The sequence below is a fragment of the Alternaria dauci genome, chromosome 1 (assembly GCF_042100115.1).
Source record: "Alternaria dauci strain A2016 chromosome 1, whole genome shotgun sequence".
Taxonomy (NCBI): Eukaryota; Fungi; Ascomycota; class Dothideomycetes; order Pleosporales; family Pleosporaceae; genus Alternaria; species Alternaria dauci.
Genome location: NC_091272.1, coordinates 6129757 through 6151505, shown reverse-complemented (window position 1 = coordinate 6151505; position 21749 = coordinate 6129757). Strand labels below are relative to the sequence as shown.

Below are 21749 nucleotides of genomic sequence, written 5' to 3'. Positions count from 1 at the left end.
ACCTAAAACGCACTTTAAAACCTAAGGACCCTACGGAGTACTAGGGAAAAATAATTAAAGAATATTACGAATTTATCTATTCTTATAAGATAGCTTTTTAACTACTACTATAAGAGTTTTCTACTAACTATAATAAAGTTTTATAGTCTATGTAGTATATAGGAGGAGAACCTAGGGAGCTTTAGTACGCGCACTATAAGCGTACGTTTAAAGTATAAGGGGAGGATCCTACCTAAGAATACTTTAAGTAGTACCTACTTAACTTACTTTCTAATCTTGTTAACTATAGTCTTAAAGTAGCTATAGCGTATAATAATACTATATAGTAAAAAGACTAGATAGTTTACTCTTTTACTACTTACTTAGAAGTTCTAGAAGACTAACTCCCTACTTATATTAAAAAGTAGAGGGTATAATACTAATTCATAAAACTATAGCCTAAGTTATAGTAAGCTATTATTAACTATTACTAAGTTCTAGCTACTAGAGAGGACCTTATTATATTAGTATCTACACTTAAAAGAAACTTATATAGAGTAGCCCTTATATATAAATAATAGGCCTAAAGCGCTTATAAGGGAAAGCGTAGAGAGGCTCTTTCTCTAACCCTATAGTGTAACCTACTAAAGAAGCTAAAAGATAATAGCTTAATTATATACTTTAAGTGCTAGAAGAAGGGGCACTACACTAATAAGTGCTAAAATAGTAACCTAAACTAAGCGCCTATTAATATTAACTAAGTAGGAAAAGGGTAAGCCTCCCTAAAAATCTAAGATTAGTAAGGTAGTTACTAATTAATATCTTACTAGGTATAAAGCGTACGTGTAGCGTATAAGTAGAATCTAGTTAAGAAAAAGAACTTAGGGTTATCCTTAATCCTTAAGTAGATGTTAGTCTAATTAGTTAAATTACTACTATAGTGTTACAAGGTAACAAGGAATTGCTTCCCTTTCATGCAGGTCGCATGAAGGAAGACCATCGGGCGGACACGATGGACGAAAGTGGATCTAGGGCGGGGCCCAGATCACGTGAAAGGAATGGCATCCCGCCAAGACCTGGCCTCCGGGAGGCCAGTGAGGATCGGGAGGCCACGGCCCTCCCAGGCCTCCCTCTTGGAAGGGAGGGCAAGGAGGACAGGACCTAAGGCAAGGGGTATAAGAATGTGTTAGATCTCATTATTACACTTGTTGTGGTCAACTCAAATAGTTCATCTCTTACACAGATTGTTAACTAGTTATTCTATCGTTTATAGAATTGGTATCGTTTATCTCTTGGTTACAACGATAACTCTTTTCCACCTGATCATTCCATACGCTACCTCACGGACTATCGCTTTAGTCTACCTCGCCTTAGTACGGACCGAGCCTAGAGAAGTATAGCCTAACCCCGTGTAACACTTTGACCACCTTGGATATCAGTGGACGTTTAACCAACAGGACAGCCCGATTAAGATTCAACAATGGCTCATCAGGGAAACGCGCAGAACAACAGGGCTCAGGGTCAGGGACCCTCGACGCCAGCACGCCCTACCCCAGAAAATGATGAGATGCTGGAAGCATCCGATGACGAGGGAGAGAACCCTAACGTCACCGAGCTCAGGAATCTTAGGCAACACACAACCACGCAGGCTCAGCAGATTGCTGAGATGCAGGCAATGATCAATCAGCTTGCAGGGCAACTGATGATGACCCCTAACGAACGACCCGTTGCTACAAAGAAACCCAAGATAGCGTCACCAGAGAAATACGGTGGAGAACGAGAAAAGCTACGAGTATTTCTCACCAACATCGACCTGTACTGCGAGTATAACGAGGTACCCAACGACCAGGAAAAGATCCTCATGGCCAGTACATACATGAAGGATAAGGCTTCCAATTGGATGCAACCCTATGTGGACGACTATCTGCTGGATGCAGAACACATGGGCACCAAAGAAGGAACCCGTACCTTGTTCGCAAGTTGGACAGAGTTTAAGCAAGAGATGGGACGCATCTTCGGAGAAGTAGACGCTCAGAACCAGGCAGAGAAGAAGATCACTCGCCTGAGGCAGACCTCGTCAGTATCGGCATACACGGCGGAATTCAAGCAACTACAAGCACGGATCGATTGGGATGATGCGGCACTTCGAACGGTATTCGAAGCAGGCCTCAAAGAGAATGTCAAGGACGGCCTTGTACACCACGATAAGCCCGGGACACTACACGCTCTGATTGAGCTAGCCACGCGTATCGACAACAGGTTGTGGGAACGAAACGATCAGAAGAAATACTTCCGACCCAACCTGCCCAACATGAAGAAACAGCGTGGTAGATTCGACAGGGATGGCGACGCCATCATGACCGGCAAGGTACAAGAGAAGGCCAAAGACAAGAAAACCCGAGGAGGTAAAAGACACGACGGTCTCTCCAAGGAAGAACGCCAGCGGCGTTACGACAACAAAGCATGTCTCCGATGCGGGAAGACAGGACACTTCGCTAGGGATTGCGAAGAAGAACAAGTCAAACAGGCAGCTATCAAGATCCGGATGATCAGACAAGGCACGCCTTACCCGGCCGGGATAGAGCCGGATGACAACCTAAGCGACTTAGACCTATACGAGGAGGCACGCTTGGAGGATAAGGAAGGCTACGAAATCGTCCCAAGAGTTAAACCGGACAACGAAGTTCTCACCATGGGCCAGCCAAAGAAGACTGACTGGAAGGTCAAAGGCACCATCGTGATGGAACGATTAGCCAACAACCAATGTTGGGTATGTGGTAACAAGACACACTACGCCGACGAATGCACGGTTCGCGAACGAATCATGATTACCGGCCCGAATGCCGAAGAAATTGGGTATCAGGCGATACACCAACAACCCTACTTCGATGATCCAATGGCTGAGGTCGAGGACCAAGAAGCCCACGAAGTAGAAGATACCAAGGATCACAAGGATTTGTGTTGGTATGACTGCAAGATAAATTGCGAGTTCCATAAGCAAGATAAGGAGGATTGCAGGACAGACCAGGACCGGTGCTGCCACCTGAACCTCTGGGCAGACGAATGTCTAGCAGACATCTGCCATCTACACGAACCAGAGAAAGTGGAGATCCACTACAGACTTCTATGGATGCAATGCAGGAACGGGTGTGACTTCCATCGCAAGCAGCTCAAGGAAGCACACAAGGTGGATGACTATTACCATCGCACCCTATCATCAAACATCTGCGAGGTAGCAGATTGTGAGATTCACGAGGCCAAGAAGGCTCAACCAAGGAAGAGGATCACCAGGGAGGAGATACCTCACCAGAACATTCATTGGAGCTTCTGTTACGACGACAGGTGCTTGACGCACTACAGCTCAAAGAATGACACAGGCTACTTTCCTAAGTACAGGAAAGGTAAGCAGTCAAAAAACTAGGATGCCGCCAGGGACAGGGTCACGCTGGTGAAGGCAGTCCTAAAACGACCCTTAGGAAGGTGCAGGATACCGATGGTCGGGTGAAGCAGCTGCTCACGACCGTATCTGTACAGGGACGAAACATCGAGGCGCTCGTAGATAGCGGGGCCGCACGGACGATGATCTCACCCAGAGTGGTGGAGAAACACGAACTACCCTACCGGGTTAAGAAGAACCCAGTATCGGTACTGTTAGCCGACGAGAAACCCATGGAATATGGAAACGGCATGATACGGATGGAAACTGAATCAACAAAGCTACGGATAGCTGGCATAGAGTGCCAAATGAATATCGACATAATGGAACTAGGAGGACTAGACATGTTGATTGGTTATGACTGGCTAGATGCCCATAACCCCGCCATCGACTGGCGAATGAAGACGATACTCAGAAGAGAACCTGTGCACAAGGTTGCTGGAGTACGCCAAAGAGTGAGCCCGAAGGACCAGAGCTCAACCCAGGACGGGAGGTTCGGCAAGATCTCGCCTCATAAGATCATGAGAATCTATGAGAAGGACCCTCAAAGAGTAGGAGTCATATGGATAAGACGAGTCGCGACCACGAAGGAAGGACCCTTACCACTAGAGATACCAAGAGAGTATCAGACCGACGAGTTTAGAGAACTCTTCGAGGAAAACGAAGCCACGGATTTGGCAGACCATCAGGATTGGGATCACGAGATCATCCTAGATGAAGGGGCAAAGTTAAGCCCAGGACCTATGTATCCCATATCGCCCGAGCACGATGCTGAGCTAAGGGAGTACATCCAGAAGAATCTGAAGAAGGGATTTATCCGACCGGGATCAGGCCCAATGGCCTCACCCATCTTGTTCGTAAAGAAGCCTAACGGGAAGTGGCGACTATGTGTCGACTTCCGAAGGTTGAACAGCGTTACTCGGAAGAACCGATATCCCTTACCACTAATAACCGAGCTCATGGATCGACTCCAGGGAGCCAAGTGGTTTACGAAGTTCGACGTTCGGGAAGGATTTCACCGAATCAGGATCAAGGAAGGACACGAATGGATGACAGCGTTCAAAACGAAATATGGACTGTTCGAGTACACAGTAATGCCTTTTGGGTTAACGAATGCCCCGGCAACGTTTCAGTCAGTCATCAACAACGCTCTTCACGAGTACCTTGGAATCTTCGTCACAGCGTACATCGACGATGTGCTGGTATACTCCAGCGGGACGCTAGAAGAACATGTGGAACATGTCAAGAAAGTGCTCAGGAAGCTTAAGGAATACAAGCTGTACCTGCAGCCGGGGAAGTGCGAATTCCACACGAAGGAAACGGAATACCTAGGCTTCATAATATCCACAGAGGGGGTGAAGATGAACCCAAAGAAGACAGCGGCTGTACAGGAGTGGCCAACGCCCAAAACAGTCAAGGACGTGCAATCCTTCCTAGGATTTGCCAACTACTACCGGAAGTTCATCAAGGATTACTCAAAGATCACAACACCTCTCTCCGAGATCACGAAAAAGGAAGTTGGTTTCAAATGGAACGAGGAACATCAGGAGGCTTTTGATCGAATCAAGCAGATATTCCTCGAGGCACCAGTACTAGAGATGTACGACCCAAAGCGAGAGACGCGAGTCGAGACCGACGCGTCAGATTATGCACTCGGAGCTGTATTGTCGCAGCAGTGCCCAGACAAAAAGTGGAGACCAGTGTTCTACCACTCAAGAAAGTTCTCTGGAGCAGAACTAAACTACGACGTTCACGATAAGGAGCTACTAGGAGTAGTCGATGCCTTTGAACAGTGGGAAGTCTATTTGCTAGGACTACCACACCAGATCGAGGTTTTTACCGATCACCAGAACTTGGCAGGTTTCATGACAACGAAGAAACTCAACCGACGACAAGTCCGATGGGCTGAGATGCTAGCTCAGTTCGACTTCAAGATAACTCACCGCGCTGGAACGCTCAACGGAGCTGCGGATGCTTTAAGCAGGAGATCCGACTTACGCGAGGAAAATCATAAGGAACCACATGACGCCATGTTCAAGAAGATGCCTGATGGCACACTACGTTACAACCAGCCGGAACTAGCTAAGATAGCTAAGGTGGCCGAGCGGGTAGAAACACTTCAGCAGCAGTGGCAGCAGAGAGCGGCCAGCTGGCAGTTCGAGCCTGACGAGAACGGCTCCGACGAACTGTTACAAGACAAGCGAGAGTACCGAGATATGATTCGAAGCGATCGAACATATGTACCCCCACACATGAGATCGAGTCTCATCAAGGAACTGCATGAGTCCCCAGAGTATGGACATGCATCGCTAGAAGAAATGGTCAGGCGACTATCAAAGGTGTTTGCGATACCACGCTTGCGAGCGAAGGTGCAGGACGTCCTAGGCAACTGTTTGGCTTGTCATCAGAACAAACCCAAGAGACATAAGCCCTATGGCCTGTTACAACCCTTACCGCCACCAACGAGACCATGGAGCAGCGTAACAATGGACTTCATAGTGAAGCTCCCGAAGTCGTTAGAACCAGGATCCGGAAGATTATGCGACACAGTCCTAGTCATCGTGTGTCGTCACACGAAAGGAGCAAAATTTGTGCCCACGGAAGAAACCATTACGGCAGAAGAATGCGCGTATGAGGTCAGCAAGGCACTTATGTCAGAACATGGGATACCTGAAGAATTCATCACCGATCGTGATAAACTGTTCACTTCCAAGTATTGGAACACATTCCTGGCAAAGTTGGGTGTGAAGAAGAAGCTATCGACTAGCTTCCACCCCGAAACAGATGGCCAGACGGAACGAACGAACCAGACACTGGAACAGTATCTGAGGATGTACGCCAACAAGCTGCAAGACAACTGGGTTGAACTCTTGCCGACAGCACAATTGGCCTACAATAGTACTAGGTCTGCGACGACTAAGTACTCGCCACACTATGCGAACTACGGATATGAGCCGATTGCTCATCGAGATCCGAAAGATATAGAGAGTATCGCAGTAGGTGCAGACGACAAAGCCCGCTTGATGCGAGAACTGCACGACGAATTGAGCAAGAACATCGCTCACAGGAACCTCACAACAGCCAAAGCGGCTAATAAGCAAAGGATTGAGGGACCAACCTTTAAGAAGGGGGACAAAGTTTTCCTGTCACGACAGAACTTGAAAACTAAGCGACCAAGCAAGAAACTGGACAACCTCCGAGTAGGACCATTCGAAGTTCTAGAAGAAATGGGCAACGTAAATTACAAACTCCAACTCCCACTAGGCATGCGCATCCACCCTGTCTTTCACAAGAAACTCCTGGAAAGAGCACCTCCAGATGCCGAGCTAGCTACCGACATAGAGCTCGAGGACGATGAATACGAGGTCGAAGAAATCAGGGACCTGCGGAAAATCGGTCGTCAGTGGAAATACTTGGTCAAGTGGCTAGGATGGCCAGAGAGCCAGAACACTTGGGAACCAAAAGAAAATTTGACGAACTGCAAGTCACAGGTACGTGAGTACCATCGGAGACACCCAGAGAAGGGAGGAGCGGATCCTCCAGGGAAGAAAAGAATTCAGAAAAAGGATCGAAAGAAGCGTCATCCTGCAACCAGCCCAAGTCAGTCGACAGTCCGGGTAGCGATGGTTCAGTTGGTTGAAAGTCCGTACCAGGGGCAGAGTTCCCCTCGGCTTGCTCTTTCGCGCGATCCTGAAGACTCAAAATGGCGTGATCTCGATCAGCGAATGCTCGCTCTCGCGCCTCAGTCTCTGCCACTTCCAGCCGAAGTCGAGCGACCTCGGCCTCAGCTCGAAGAAGCGCCAAGCGCTTCTCGCGCTTTTCAGCCTCAACCTTCTCCCACTCTTCCTCAGTCACAAATAAGCTACACTCAGCTTTCACCGAAATACAGCCCGCACACTGCCCAGAGGCAGTGTCCACGAAACAACGAAGATTCTTCTCCTCACACCGCTTGCAACGAAAGGTCATCTCGTTCCCTTGTTGGCGGATACGGTCAGCACGAGCCTGGCGCTGTTGAGTCGAGTTCTGGGTACGGACGCGTCGAGAAGTCTGAACCTTGGGCATGGTCAGGGAAAGTGAGGAAAGGAGGAAAGAGAGGATACGACACCACCAGAGTAGCTATACCTCCACCACCGCCGCCGGACTAGGCGCGGGAAAACGATAATCCAGGGTATCGAGACGATACGCCTAAGAGGGGGGGTAATGTTACAAGGTAACAAGGAATTGCCTTCCTTTCATGCAGGTCGCATGAAGGAAGACCATCGGGCGGACACGTTGGACGAAAGTGGATCTAGGGCGGGGCCCAGATCACGTGAAAGGAATGGCATCCCGCCAAGACCTGGCCTCCGGGAGGCCAGTGAGGATCGGGAGGCCACGGCCCTCCCAGGCCTCCCTCTTGGAAGGGAGGGCAAGGAGGACAGGACCTAAGGCAAGGGGTATAAGAATGTGTTGGATCTCATTATTACACTCGTTGTGGTCAACTCAAATAGTTCATCTCTTACACAGATTGTCAACTAGTTATTCTATTGTTATAGAATTGGTAGCGTTATTCTTTGGTTACAACGATAACTCTTTTCCACCTGATCATTCCATATCCTACCTCACGGACTATCGCCAATATCTATCTCGCCTTAGTACGGACCGAGCTTAGAGAAGTATAGCAAACCCCCGTGTAACAGCTACTTTAGTATATATAGGATACTTAAGCTTATTAATAAGTACTACTATTAGCTATTACTTAGCTAAGACGTCTAGGAATATATAAGGACTTATACTATATATTAAAGAAGTAAAGCTATATAGTATAGTAAATATAGTAAGCTAGTATTACTACTAATCCTAAAGGATATCTTTAAGGAAGTCTCTTTAGATTTTATTATAAGATTATTACTATTAAAAGATAAGTTAGGTTACGTCTTTAATATAGTACTTATAATTATAGACTACTTCTCTAAGATAGTTATTTATATACTTACTTTAAAAACCTAAGATATAAAATAGTTTATAGAATCTTACTTTAATTAGGTTATTTTAAAATACAGGGTATAGAAAGGTATTATATTAGACTAAGGCTTAGTATTTACTTCTATATTATAGATAGAGATCTACTACTAACTATAGGTAAAGTATAGGCTTCGTATAGCCTTCTATCTATAGATAGATAGGTAAACTAAACACTAGAATTAGACTATAAAGTAATACTTAAGAATTTTTACGTCTAAAAAATAGGATAACTAAGTCTAATTATTATTAATAGTATAATTCGCGTATAATAACTCTATTTATAAATTAATAAAAGCTACTCCTTTCTACCTTATTTATAGTAAGTACCCCTTACTTATAATACCTCTTAAGGATAGTAGGTAAGAGGGGGAGGTACTAGATATAGTAGATAGAGTTTAGCGTATATATAGTATATATATAGTAGTAATAGATTATCTATTAAAAGCGTAAGAGTATTAAAGCTACTACTATAATAAGAAATATAAGCTAGACGTTTTTTATAAAGGAGACCTTATTCTCCTTAGTATAAAGTATATTAACCTAGTTAACTAACCTAGTAAAAAGCTTTCTAGTAAGTATATTAGACTATTTTAAGTCTAGAACGTAGTTAGGACGTAGGTATATTACTTACTTCTACTACCTTATTATTATATTTATAATGTCTTCTACGTGTCTCTTCTAGAATAATAGAATTCTAGGAAAAATAATAATAATAATACGTAACTACTAGAAGTTACCTTAGAAGGTTAAGAAGTTTAGGAAGTAGAAAAAATCCTTAGAAAACGTGTAAGAAAAGGCTAGTTATAGTACTAGCTAAGATAGAAAGGATATAATAAATCCTAAAATACTTAGACCCTAGCCTCTAACTTTAAAGATATAGAAGAACTACTCTAAGACTTTAAAGTATTATAAAGCTTATAGCGCGTAAGGCGATAAAAAAGAGTATAATAAAAGAATTTATAACGCACTTAAGGCGCAAATCCTATAGTATAGGATTTTAGGTATCTACGCGTATAGAAAGTAAAAAATATAAAAAAGGAAAAAATTAAGCCTCGCTATCCTTATTATCTTTACTACCCTTACTATCCTCCTTACCCTTGCTATCTTTATCGCCCTCGCTATCTCTACTATCTTTACTACCCTTACTATCCTTACCTGCGCTATACTTAGACCTAGTGTCTTCTAGCTGTATAGCTAGCGCGTTAGTAGCGCTATCCTTACTCTCCCTATCTAATAGACTATTATTATTATTATTATTGTTATTACTATTACTGCTAGCACTATTCTAGAAAAAGTTAGTTAAGATAAATAAAGTTAGAAGATAAAGTGTAAGAGTATACTATAATTGCTATATAACTAACTAGCTGCTCTAAGGTAGTAGTAATCCTGTGCTACTTAACTAGAATTAGGCTAAGAAAGTTAGAGGAGGTTATAGGAATCTAGGTAGGAACTCCTAGAGGAGTCTTAGAGTAAGTAGTAATACGTTAGTAGTTAGTAAGCTCTAAGTTAAACTAGTACTACGCGCGTATAAGCTTAACACCTATATAAAGTACTACGGCGTTAGTCTTAGGAGTAGTAGTGCCCCTTATAGTAGTATTATACTTTATACGTAAGTGGTATAGATAATTAACGTAGGCGTTTAAGTTAGTAGGAACCTATAAAGATTAGCTAAAGCGTAATACGCCTAAAAGACTTTAAAGAACTTACTAAAGTATAACTACTATAGTTACTAGAACTATAGTAATTATAGTAACGCTCGTCTAGCTTTTTATAAATCTACTTTTACTTATAGATAGTTTAAGTGTAGTGTAGGTAAGTCGCGTAAGTAGTAATTATATTAGTACACTTATTACTATCGCTCTAAGTAAATACTATAGTATTCTAGAGGTAGGACTTCTTAATGTATCGCGGATTAGGATAATAGACTATATTAGGAAGCTTATAGCTTACGTAGAGGGTATAATTAAGGTATATATTAGTATTAGTACAAAGGTGATAAGTAAGGTGTTAGAAAAATTTCTATTATAATAAATAATAAATAGATAGTTACTATAGAAAATTCTACTCTTACCTTACTAAAAATTCTATAACCCTAAAGAGGAAGTAAATAAAAAGTTACCTTTACTATAATAAAGTAAAAGCGTAAGGGCGACTTATCCTAAAATCCTTAGTTACCTCTATATCACTCCTAGACCTAGTAATAAGTATAATACGCTCTACCCTAACGCTACATCTATATAGCGTAAGATAGACACGCGTAAGATAGACTAAAAGACTAGACACTCTTTTCCTATTTTCTAATAAAGATTTTAGGTTTTTATTAAGGCTAGGACTGTTAAGGACGCTAGCCTAAGAGGGGAGGTTCTATAACGTATAGGACACAGCTTAGCCAGAAGGGCACTAAGGTCCTAACATAATTACTTCTCTTATTATCTCTATAGAGGAGGAACTTACTCTTAACCTACGCTTCGCGCGTAAGAAGACTAGTAAGAATTATTATTATTACTTCCCCTAGTATACTATTAGAATACAGAGCTATCCCCTACTATTCTCTTATAGTGTGAAGCAAATACTATTACCTATAACTACCCCTTACAAAACCCTACAAATGAACGAAAGACCCACACTTTTGAAGGCTACAAGTCCTCAAAGCTTCCACGAACGATACTGTAGGATCGTATTGATCTTCTTAAAGTGAAAATGGGGTGATCGACGGTTATAAACTGCAGCCGAACCAAGAGCATAGCGTAGGCAAAGATAGCGTGTCGTGAAAACGTATACGTTGCCATGGCGGCAGATGATCTGGTCAGAAATAATGGACCGGTCAGTCTCAGTCGCGAAGAGATCATTTGTCGCGAACATTACGACCGATGCGACTGCTGAGATCGCCGCGACTATCCATTCGGATTCTCTTGAACTTGCTTGTTATAGTCGAGCAGACTGTCTGATCCCCATCCTTGCCATGGAACTGGTTTGGATGGTAACCTTGTAGTTCATCTTCGAGCTTTTGGTACCCCTCAATTTGAAATTCTGCGACTTCAACTTCCGTCTCGGCAACGTCTCGCTTGCGCTTCAGATCTTCTCGGGCAGCTTTAGAAAACCTCCGGTCGTTTTTGATCTCATCATATTCCGCTTGTGCTAGCAATGCCAATGCTTGGTTGTGGCTCTGAGCCGCCTTCGCAGACAAAAGACGTACCCGAGACGCGATCTTTGCCTTCTGTATAGTGATGGAAGGAGGCACGTCACGCCCTTGGCGAGGAATACTCATGGAGAAGTCAAAAGATTCACTGATCGGCGAAGTAAAATCGGCAACAGTCCTAGAGATATGTGATTGTGGTAGCGCGATGACACTACCCCGTCCATTCTCCAGCGCTCTTAAGCCCAGGCGTCTCGGTTGATGATCCTGTCCCACAGAAACCTCATTACTAGTCTTTGACGTATGTATGACCTGCAAAAAGGTCTTTTTGATATCCGCTATGGCTGTTCGGTATCCTGGTGTGAGGTTGAATATCGGTGTTTCCAGAAAACGGGCCGAATATCGTGGCTTCACATCCTGTTGGAACTTAATAAGGTTTGCGCACATTTCCAACAACCGCACAGTCGACTCTTGCTCCAACCAGCCACAAGATAAGCTGTGTTCGTTGAATGATCGGGTGTGTATGCGTTTGATATGCGCGACGGTGAATCCTGATAGTTGCACTGGGCCGCCTCGGTGGTATCCAGCTACCTTGAGTGGCTTTCCAACAGAACGGAACATCTCGTGATTTTCGGGAAGGTTATCGTAATCGACGTTTGTACCTACATCCAAGACCACGCCACAGCGCTCCATCAGTCCCAGTAATGGCAGTCCATGGAAGTATTGGTGACGTCGACGGCCAAGCTCTACTACTAAGCAGTGCTTATGGGTTACCTCGATGACAATCGTAGGGCGCCATTTAGTTAGCATTCTGCCTTCCTCAGTCTTGAGTAGTCCATCAGAGTGGCCAAGGTTGAGATCTTGGCTCGATTCGATGATGTAAGTCCACAAAATTTGGCCAATATAATAGTCGTTACGATGAAGTTTTTGAACAGGTCGATCCATCATATCTGTGACCAAAGTAAGTCCTACGACCTCTTCGTTGAAACGCGGGTCTTGCACCGTCGAGTTCCAAGTGCCGCGCTTCGCAGATTCATACAGTAAGTCTGTCACGTTATCTATGGTGTTCAGTTGACTCGTGGATGCCCAGCGACGTGAAGGTGAATGATGATATCCAAGATTTCTGGGATCGGACACTTTTGATCCCGATACGTAGGACTTGGGATTGGAATCTCCGCGAGTGGAGTTATAAGTCTCTACAGGGTGGTCTTCATAGATTAGCGGAGCATCACCGGAGGAGCGGCGTGCAATCCAGGCTTCCTTGCGTGCAGTGGAAGGGCCAGAAACTTGAGGTGTCGTAACTCCGGGTTTTGAAGACGGGTCTAGATGGCGTAAGTAGATACAAGCATGGCTTTTGATCCATAAGAAGACAGAAACAGACAGGGGTAAGGTCTGACCAGGGATACCTAGGTGAGAACATACCAATGAAAGCTGTATTCGATGACAATCGATTGCTGGTGGTGTTTTGCTTTACGTCGTCGTCAGCTGCCCGAGCGCTGTTGACCGCGTTGGGGCCGACATGAACATTTGACATTGACGGAGAAGCTGTCAATAGTCAGTTTGGATATTGTTCGCAAATGGAGGAAGACTCATACCATTGTCGGTCTCTAGATTGTCGGCCATGTTTCGAGCTTAGCAGGTGGAAGTTATCGGTATTGGACTCGGTCACGCGGATTCTAAAATCGCGTCTCCTCGAGATGGGCCGTTGGCTGCAATCAAGGTTACAGTCTACCAGAGATTGATTGCAACTAGGTTCCTGTGCGAGCAAGTGGAGACGTTCGTAAAGCTTTTGTATTTAGGGTGGAGCCTGATGCGTGAGTAGACCGGATTGAGTGGGTAGTCAGGTTCAAGGTGAGCTCCAAGGCCAAAAGCTGTTGTACAACGAGGAAATGCACTAAACCAGTTAAGAGACTGTGTTGCCTGAAATCGAGGAGGAAGCGAGCAAAACATTCACTATGCATTAGGGAACCTTTGAGGAAAGGGAAACAAAGCCTTGCCAACAATGTGCTCACTCACTAGTATGACTGGGAACTGGAAACCGATAAAACAATGACAAGGAACCAATTGAACTCAACACAAATCTTTGCTTGCATACAACTGAAGTGGAAAAGGTACATCCTGTTGTAATTTGATGTTCCTACCAATCCTTTACAATCCAACAACTCGAACATTGCGCACAACGACGTGGAGTCATCATGTGGGCGATGCAATTTGCCCGAAATTATGGCTATGCCTTGTACAAACAGGGCGCGGATTTGACTAAAAATGGTCAGAAGACGGAGGAACATGTCGACAGCTTGGAGCCGCCACCACGAGCCCTAGATGCTAAGTTGAACGGCGAAAACGCGCGCGTATCTTTAAATCGTCAGACCGCTCCGCCAGGGAGTGATGACCGACAGGTCGACTATTCAAGCTCTCAATCCGCGACCAGCCATCCCTTACCACGAAGCGAGAACCCTGTGGACGACGTTGCACATAACCCGGGCCAGCCGTCCCGGGGAATTACACTTGCACCCACCTCAACATCGGACATTGGGACAATGCCAGCTCTAGAACATGTTATGAGCGATGGAGCAGAATCGAGGAAGCACAGATCGGCGGCGAGGACCAGTGGACATGAATTGATCGTAGATCGAAACGCTTGCGAAAGTCCTGGAAAGCACTACCCAATCCCATCATCTGGCGCTTTCGGAAGAGGAGGCTCGATTTTGATACCTTGGGAGTTACCACACGGGCTAAACTCTGAGAGCTTTTATACACGCGGTCCTGCGCAAATATTTCAGCGGAGTGATGGCAAGGGAGGGCTCTGCTTACGACTAACACACGAGTTGTCTGAGCGCATGAAGGAGAAAATCGAAACGAGTCGTTATTATCGCGCTCTGCGCTCTGCTGTAAACCAACGTCTAGTAGATCTGGACGAAGAGGATCGTCGTATCGAGACACTTCAACGGGAGCAACACCAGGAGATGAAAAGAATTCTTGACATTCTTGATGAAGATGACCGAGAGCCTACCACGGAGGAAGAACTCAAAGTCAGATCACTGTCAGCCGAGATAGACGAGGAAGCTCTACAGCGGAAGGATATGGACGCCGAGCGCGAGTATTTACCCAAATACTTGAGCCACTTCGCAAGGAAGTGGCTTGAGCTTGTCGAACACGTTGAAGCCGTTGAGGATGAAGTGCTCACAAGTTGTAAGCTTCTGTCGAAGTTTGAGGACAAGATCGAGGTACCTTGGCAAGAACTACCAATAGGACCTGGGCAGCCATCACTTGCTTCAAGAATACCGCTGTGGCCCCTTTCAATACCCCCCACAAACACCGTTGATACTGTGAAGCCTGCAACACCGGATCAGGACGAAGACACGCATTCGCGGCTCGCGGAAAAAGCTCGTTCTACACGGCATGCATTCCAAGCAGCCTGCGAGAGGCACGATAATTATCGTAGGGAATACGGTAGTAGACTTAAACACTATATCGCTCAGCAAGCGAACGGCACAGGTGCAGACTTGGAAGCAGATTTTGCTAAGCATTGGCTGGAAGGCTGGCGTGGTCTTATTCGTGACGTGGATAGTGCCGAAAAGGCTGCCATAAAAGCAACAGACGATGCGCGAGCTGCCAATGTCACAATTTTCGATCCGATGGACGACCAAGAGTCCAACAGTGCGTACAGCGTAGATCGACGGAACATCAAGTCGATGAAGCAGCTGGATCGTAGCCAGATTGAGAGGTGGAATACCAGTGTTGTAGCTGGCGTCTGGGGACCGGAACATCCTGCAGGGGACGATGAGGCAGAACTCGAAGAACAAGCTGAAGCTAAGCAGCTTGGGCAGCGCGCGGCCGAAATTTCAACCAGTAAATATGAACCAGCTGCCATGATGCCTCAGAAAGACTTGTCTATCGCCAGGGAACAGATCACAATAGGTCAAGCAGCTCTTCGTGTCCCACAAGACAAAAGCACACCACTGCAGAGAATTGAACAGATACTCACCGAGGTGAGAGCAGCGCTGAGTCGTACGGATGAGTCGACCAGTCCGCATGCAGGCGAGCCCGGTCTGATGAACGTGGTGGCTGTAGAAGAAGCTCCAAAAGTTTTCAACCAGTCTTCAGCAACAGGAGAAAATTGCTTTCCTGAAGATAGCGGGGCTCACAAGGTTACCGAAGGCACCGCTGAAGTGCTCAACAAGTCGCCGAAGCGGAAGAGGAGCGAGGACGACGGAACGACGCAAGAAGAGCCAGCAAGTAAGAGACACGGCGGGGAGATGAATCGGAAGTGGGACGAGGATCTATACGAGTACATGCAGAAGTATAAGATCGAATCGCCTCCGGTGTCTAAGAAGAGGAACCAAGACAATATACTCCTGAATCGTATAATCCTGGTCACCGACAGTGATCGTGCCTACGGACATGAACAGAGGTGCATTGACGAGTGGAGTTATAAGGTTCGAGACGGAGATTGTTGAACGAGGGTGTCGCGACTAGATGTCCGATCCCCGGGCAAGAGCGCGGACTCTACGGAGAGGGCAGAGCGGTATACGAATTTATAGAGGACGTCGGTAGGCATCGTGGAAAGCTGGGTGAACGAAGTGTACTATCTGGCGAGATTGGAGAGCAGCAACGCGCCTTTACGAGCTCGAATACGGTATGTTTGGACGGAACGAGGCGTACGGAAGGTCTGCGAACGAGTTGGAGTGGACAAGAATACTGGGCTGGGCGATGTCGGAGGGAGATCTGTTTTCTTGCAAGATGGTCATTACTACAACCTACTCCACGGCCATGAGATGGATCGTGGCCAAAACACAACCCGACGATCATTGCTATACAATAGGCGTCCACTAGAAGACCCAAAGGCAACTCTTCACACTCGCGATGGATGGTAGCGCTTTAGCACATCGACGCTGAGGATAGCAAATAGTTTTGGAGGTCGGGGTTGTTACGAAACATCAGCTGTTGATGATTTTCGTATAGCAAAGATATTGCAGAAGCTTTCATTTCGAAGACCAAACGCGTCTGGTTCGGGCCGGGTCGTGGCGAGGTACAACGCGAAGGCGTGGAGGTGTGATTTTGGCTGTGACAACAGACGTTGCCAAGGCGCAACAATGCTTGCCCGGAAATGGAAAAGCGCCGGGACACGGTAGCGTCACTCCACCACCATAATGCCAATTCACTGCATACAGCGCACTTATACAGTAGTGGGTAGCAATGGTGATTACTATGCATGCTACTACTAAGAATCTACACTTTACTTTTGAAGAATTGACTGCGGCCTCGTACATGTGCGCAAGTTCGGGCGGCGGAAAGCGTCGTCCCAGTTAGGAATAGCTCGGTTTCGTATGACGTGTGCACCGCGTTCTAAGATCGCGTCGCCGTCTTCTGCTTCGTGAAGCCGCCTTCATGCAACATCTCCCGCCTCGGTTGTTCGACCAACACAAAAAACACTTTCGAAAACACTCTCCGCATCATATACATCCGCTCGTGCCATATCAAGTCACTCCCTTACACGTCCTCTCAGAGCATAGTGCCACTGGCTTATGAAGCCCTTCCACCCCCGTCTCTTCTGCGTCCTTCGCTTCTATTTGCGCCTTTACCACGTCGGCGCATAATCATGTTGTCACTATGGCCTTGCTCCCTTCCATTCCACTGGTCATAGCGGTCGTCGCTCCTATAATACCCATAGTCAGGCTGGGGGCCGTTGCGCGACATGAGATCCGTATCACGGCCAGATCGACGTGTCCGCCGTCCATACCATGACCCGTCTAAGGTATGGCAAGTTTCATCGTTACAGCTTTCTGGCCATCCTCTTTCCCTGCGTCTAGCACGGTCGGTATTACAATCTTGAGGGCAACTCCGGTAATTTCGTGACTGCGAACGATATCCAGACGTATCATCGTGCCCGCGATCTTGCTCTGGCGTCGCTGCACGCGGGGATCTACTGTGCCGATGTTAGGTCTCCTCCGCTGGGCGTTCTCGTCGACGCCGCGCTTCCGCAGTTTGCTGGTTGTAGCTATATGCCACTGTCACGGGCCCACAGATTGTGATTCTGAATGACACCGGTCCTTGATACTGTCCCCTCACTACGCCCACTAGGAAGCGTCCTAATTCGAGGTGTGGCGTCCTGTTGGTTTGAACAACAAAGAGGACAAAGACGCTGAATGTCAGGGTACGCCTTTGTTGTCAGTCGTACGTACTGCCTTCCTTGGCTGGGGCCTCCTCTTATTTTGCGACACGCAAGACAAGATTTGGGTCGTTTGTGCAGAAAATGGCAAAGCGATCTTGTTGTACGGCGACTCGCACATCAGCTGACTTTGCAAGTTCTATTGAGACTCGAAGGCCGGCTCGTGAGTACCATGCTACACATGACATCAACATATACTACACACACGACCACCATTATTATGATGGTAAAAATGCGACAGTAACATCTCGGAGCAACACGAAAGAGCGACTCAACGAACGCATCAGGCCCAAACCCAACACTTCTAATCGCATGGCCCCTCTTACAAACAGACTGGAAGAAGGTACAAGCTTAGCAGACGCGTCCATTCACCGCGGCCCGGGTCACAAACCAGTGGAGGATGGTACTGCGTGCTCTGTCACAAGCTCAAGCTCGAACTCAAGCACAAGCTCAGAATTCCCTGAACGACAGAACGAGGTTACCAAACGCAGGTCTCGCGCCAAAGTCAACGACACCAGCAAGGTTTGCGCAGCCCGAGAATGGTGGACCGATGATGAACAGGACACGATCAGGTTCTTCTCTTCATTGTCGCCTGTTCTGGTTCATGTTCACGACGGCGAGAGAACAGTTCCAGCGATTACCATCTCAAAAGACTTGGGGACACGTGTCAAACAAGCGATTCTTGCCGAACGCAGATACAAGAAATATTGGACGGAAATCGACGGCAGCATAGTGGAAACCGAGGATAAGAAATCAAGGATACTGAAAGACATTGAAGATTTGGATGGGAAGTTGGCGAATCACGATGAGGCTACGCAGGACTCATCAACCCCACCGACTCCTGGGCAATGTGACAGACGACGAGACCTTGTAAATCGAGCGTTCCTGGCGCGTGAGGAATTTGACCGTATCGTCTACTATGAAAGCTGGCTTTGGACAAAATGCAACTCGGTTGAGCTAGCGTGCAGAGACGCGTGGGAGGACGTCGGTGCACTACTGCTCCCCGCATGGCTACGATCGAGACTGATACAGCCTAATCCCATCGACGATACCAGGCTTCCTAGAGGTAAAGAACGTGGTATTACCCGCCAAATTGTGAGTGAGACGCCGGCTACAAGCCTCAGTCGTCTTCGAGACAACGTGCATCAATATGCGAACGCTTTGCGTGAGGCGCGCAACAGATTTGAGCATATGTGCCATCATTACTCGAGCTGGGCACCCTGGGAAGATGGTACACCTGGCGAGTTCAGGGATAGTGTTGTAAAACCAGCCTTCATTGACATGTTACAATGCGAAAAGGCGAGACTTGAGGACGCCAAACGTGACTACCGGCAGGCTTTAGAACGCGCTTGGCGCGAAAAGATTTCTGATGCGGAGCTGGATCTTGACATTATTGATGACTTGGAAAGCGTTGAGTCTAAATTTCTTGATCATAAAAATGCCATGTTTATAAGAGAAGGACCCATTAACGCGCTGAAAGTTTGGAGGCAGCAAAATCCGGGTTGCCCACCTTCTGGCAGACTTGTATGTCCCACCAGGGAGACGGGAAGCAAGGAGGATATATATCCGTGGGAAAGTAAGAGCACACTGTTCACTGATCTGGTTGCGAAGCAAGGATCTGGATCACTCGTCAAGAAACGACACGAGCCGACAGCCAAGAAGCACTTCACCAGTCCAGGTGAAGACAGACGCGACCGAAAGAGAAGAATGTACATTGATGATACTTACAAGGCTCCTGGTCTTGCAATTCATGCTCGAAATAGCAGATCTAGAGCTACGCTGACATCTGCAAAGCACCGACAAGCTGGGGAGAAAAGACACCTGAGGCCCACGCAGCCTCGTGTACAGGCAGAGACAATAAAACGCAGGCGATTGCCAATAGCTAGTTTTCTCAAGAAGCCTTCGAAAACACTATAGTGCAACACTAGCACATAGTCTCACCATTTGAGACCAGGGGCAACATTCTGACGACCTGCAAATGTTTGCAAATGTCTCACTTAATCAACGAAGTGTTTGCCATTCATTGACAGAACAAGCACTGCGATGGACAAAGCCACAGAAGCCGTTAAGAACTCTCGATCGCCTCGCTATATCTAGACCAATTTCTTACGATCACTTTTCTACGTATACATTTGGACTAGAGCCAAAAACTCAGTATGCAGATGCTCAGACAGCCATCAGATACTGATGGTCTTACAAAGGCCTAGCATTCACTACATGCCTTCGTTCTAATACGTTGGCCGCCCAGCACAATGAGTGCCTAGAGGCCGAAATCTTTCTTTCCTGCTTGTATATACACAATGACTTCGTACAATGTATTCTACTATCATATATCAGATCTACCGCCTCCTTCGACCGGATCAGCCACTCCTTACACTCGCAATGAATCAAAGCGCTTTTCTCAAAGATCTGGAACTTCCTCCTCAACCAGGCTATCTTGGCCGCCCTCGCTCGTCTTCGGACCCTGTGTTCTCGAAATCTCTGGTGCACGGGAAACATTACATCGACAAGAACACTGGCAAGCGAGAGTATGGCGTCCCTGATCTCAAACCGCTTGCCAAACAAGATAGCAAGGAACGAAACTCCCACATGTATATCAACGTGAACGAGGACAAGATTATCTGGCAGGGTACGTTTGCCAATATAGACGCCAGTCCAGACAAGATTTCCTCGGCGGAGGGTTACACTCTTGTCAGCAGCTACAGCTTTATGGACGAAGCGAAGACCATAATCTCCGTACCGGGGTCTCCCCCGGTATTCAAAATGCCAAACGCACAAGACTTTCCTCTTCGGATCGCGCCCGATACGGGCTATCATTTCATGGACGAGCATGCGGAACGTGCTCCGAAATATCAGTACGAGCCCGCTTTCCAGGCCGTGGCTGTGATGAGCCCCGATACCCGCTTCAACGATGTGGATATCGTGATCAACCGCACCACGATCCTTAATTTGATCAGGTTCTTGAAGGGTACTTCCTTCCAGGGGTTTCATCTGAATCTCGATTTTGAAAGAAATACCCTCTTTATCGGCAGGCAGGTGCGCAACGCAAAGGTTAGATCTGCACCCAACTCATACGGTCGGAACTTCGAGACAGCACTTACTGAGTCCGAGATTGATGGCGCGACTAGTCATCATCGGATGTTGAAATATAAGTTTGGCTCTCTGACCTTGGTCGTCCGTCATGAGGCCGACGCTTACGATCCGAGTATTGCTACACCACAAGACCCTGATGTGCCACCGAATATCCACCCTGACTTTACTCCGAGCGGCCACGACGTTGAGGCCATCCAATTCGACGAATCACAAGCCACAGTCGTCATTCCACAAGGCAAAGTCGTTCCACAGCACCAGATCTTGGAACTGAAAAGCAATGCTAGTTCTCGACCCCTCGACCAAATGTGGTTCGGTCGAACGCCCACTTGCTGCCTCGGTGGAAAGCACAATGCGGTCTTTGGCGGAACCTACAAGCGAAGAGATATCCGGGTGAAAGGGGTCACCCAGAAAGGCGATCACACCGACAATCACAAGAGGTTCGAAAACTGGGAAACGGATAACCAGGAGGTGCTTCGGAAGCTCGTAACGTTGTTGCAGTTGTTGCGAAAGACAGTCGAAGAGAAGACTGAACATCGGTCGGCAGTCTTGGTGGCAATGAGCGGCGATGACATGAAAATATACGAGACGAAGAAGCGGGTTGGTGCATTGCCGAAAGAGATAGTCGACCGATTTTGGGACTAAGAACTTGCTTGTTCGGACGAAATGTATCGCGACAACAGCAATGTCTTGAACCGTCTAGTGACAAGATTGCTCTTATGCATATGAAGATAGTAGTAGTACTCTCCCGCGAATTATAAAATCTATGATATCTATACTGAAACTCATGGCCAAGCTGTCGAACGTTTCTTCAACGACAAACAGGGTGCTAATATCTTCTGACCCATGTTCTCTCTAATCAGGTTGACCGCATGTAGAGTTATTGAGCCGTGAGATATGCCCGAAATACTACATGTTGACCACATCGAACATAT

The 21749-nt window shown here is 46.6% G+C and overlaps 2 protein-coding genes across 2 annotated transcripts; both read left to right on the top strand.

Annotated features, from left to right (window-relative positions):
- Positions 1-14392: 14392 nt before the first annotated feature.
- ACET3X_001902 (uncharacterized protein) lies at positions 14393-16012 on the top strand (the record flags this gene model as incomplete). The annotated part of the gene is made up of 1 exon (XM_069447245.1): positions 14393-16012. The coding sequence occupies one exon, from the start codon at positions 14393-14395 to the stop codon at positions 16010-16012; it is 1620 nt and encodes a 539-aa protein (XP_069312144.1).
- Positions 16013-20106: 4094 nt separating this feature from the next.
- Positions 20107-21459, top strand: ACET3X_001901 (uncharacterized protein; the record flags this gene model as incomplete). Its single annotated transcript, XM_069447244.1, has 1 exon — positions 20107-21459. The coding sequence occupies one exon, from the start codon at positions 20107-20109 to the stop codon at positions 21457-21459; it is 1353 nt and encodes a 450-aa protein (XP_069312143.1).
- Positions 21460-21749: the final 290 nt, after the last annotated feature.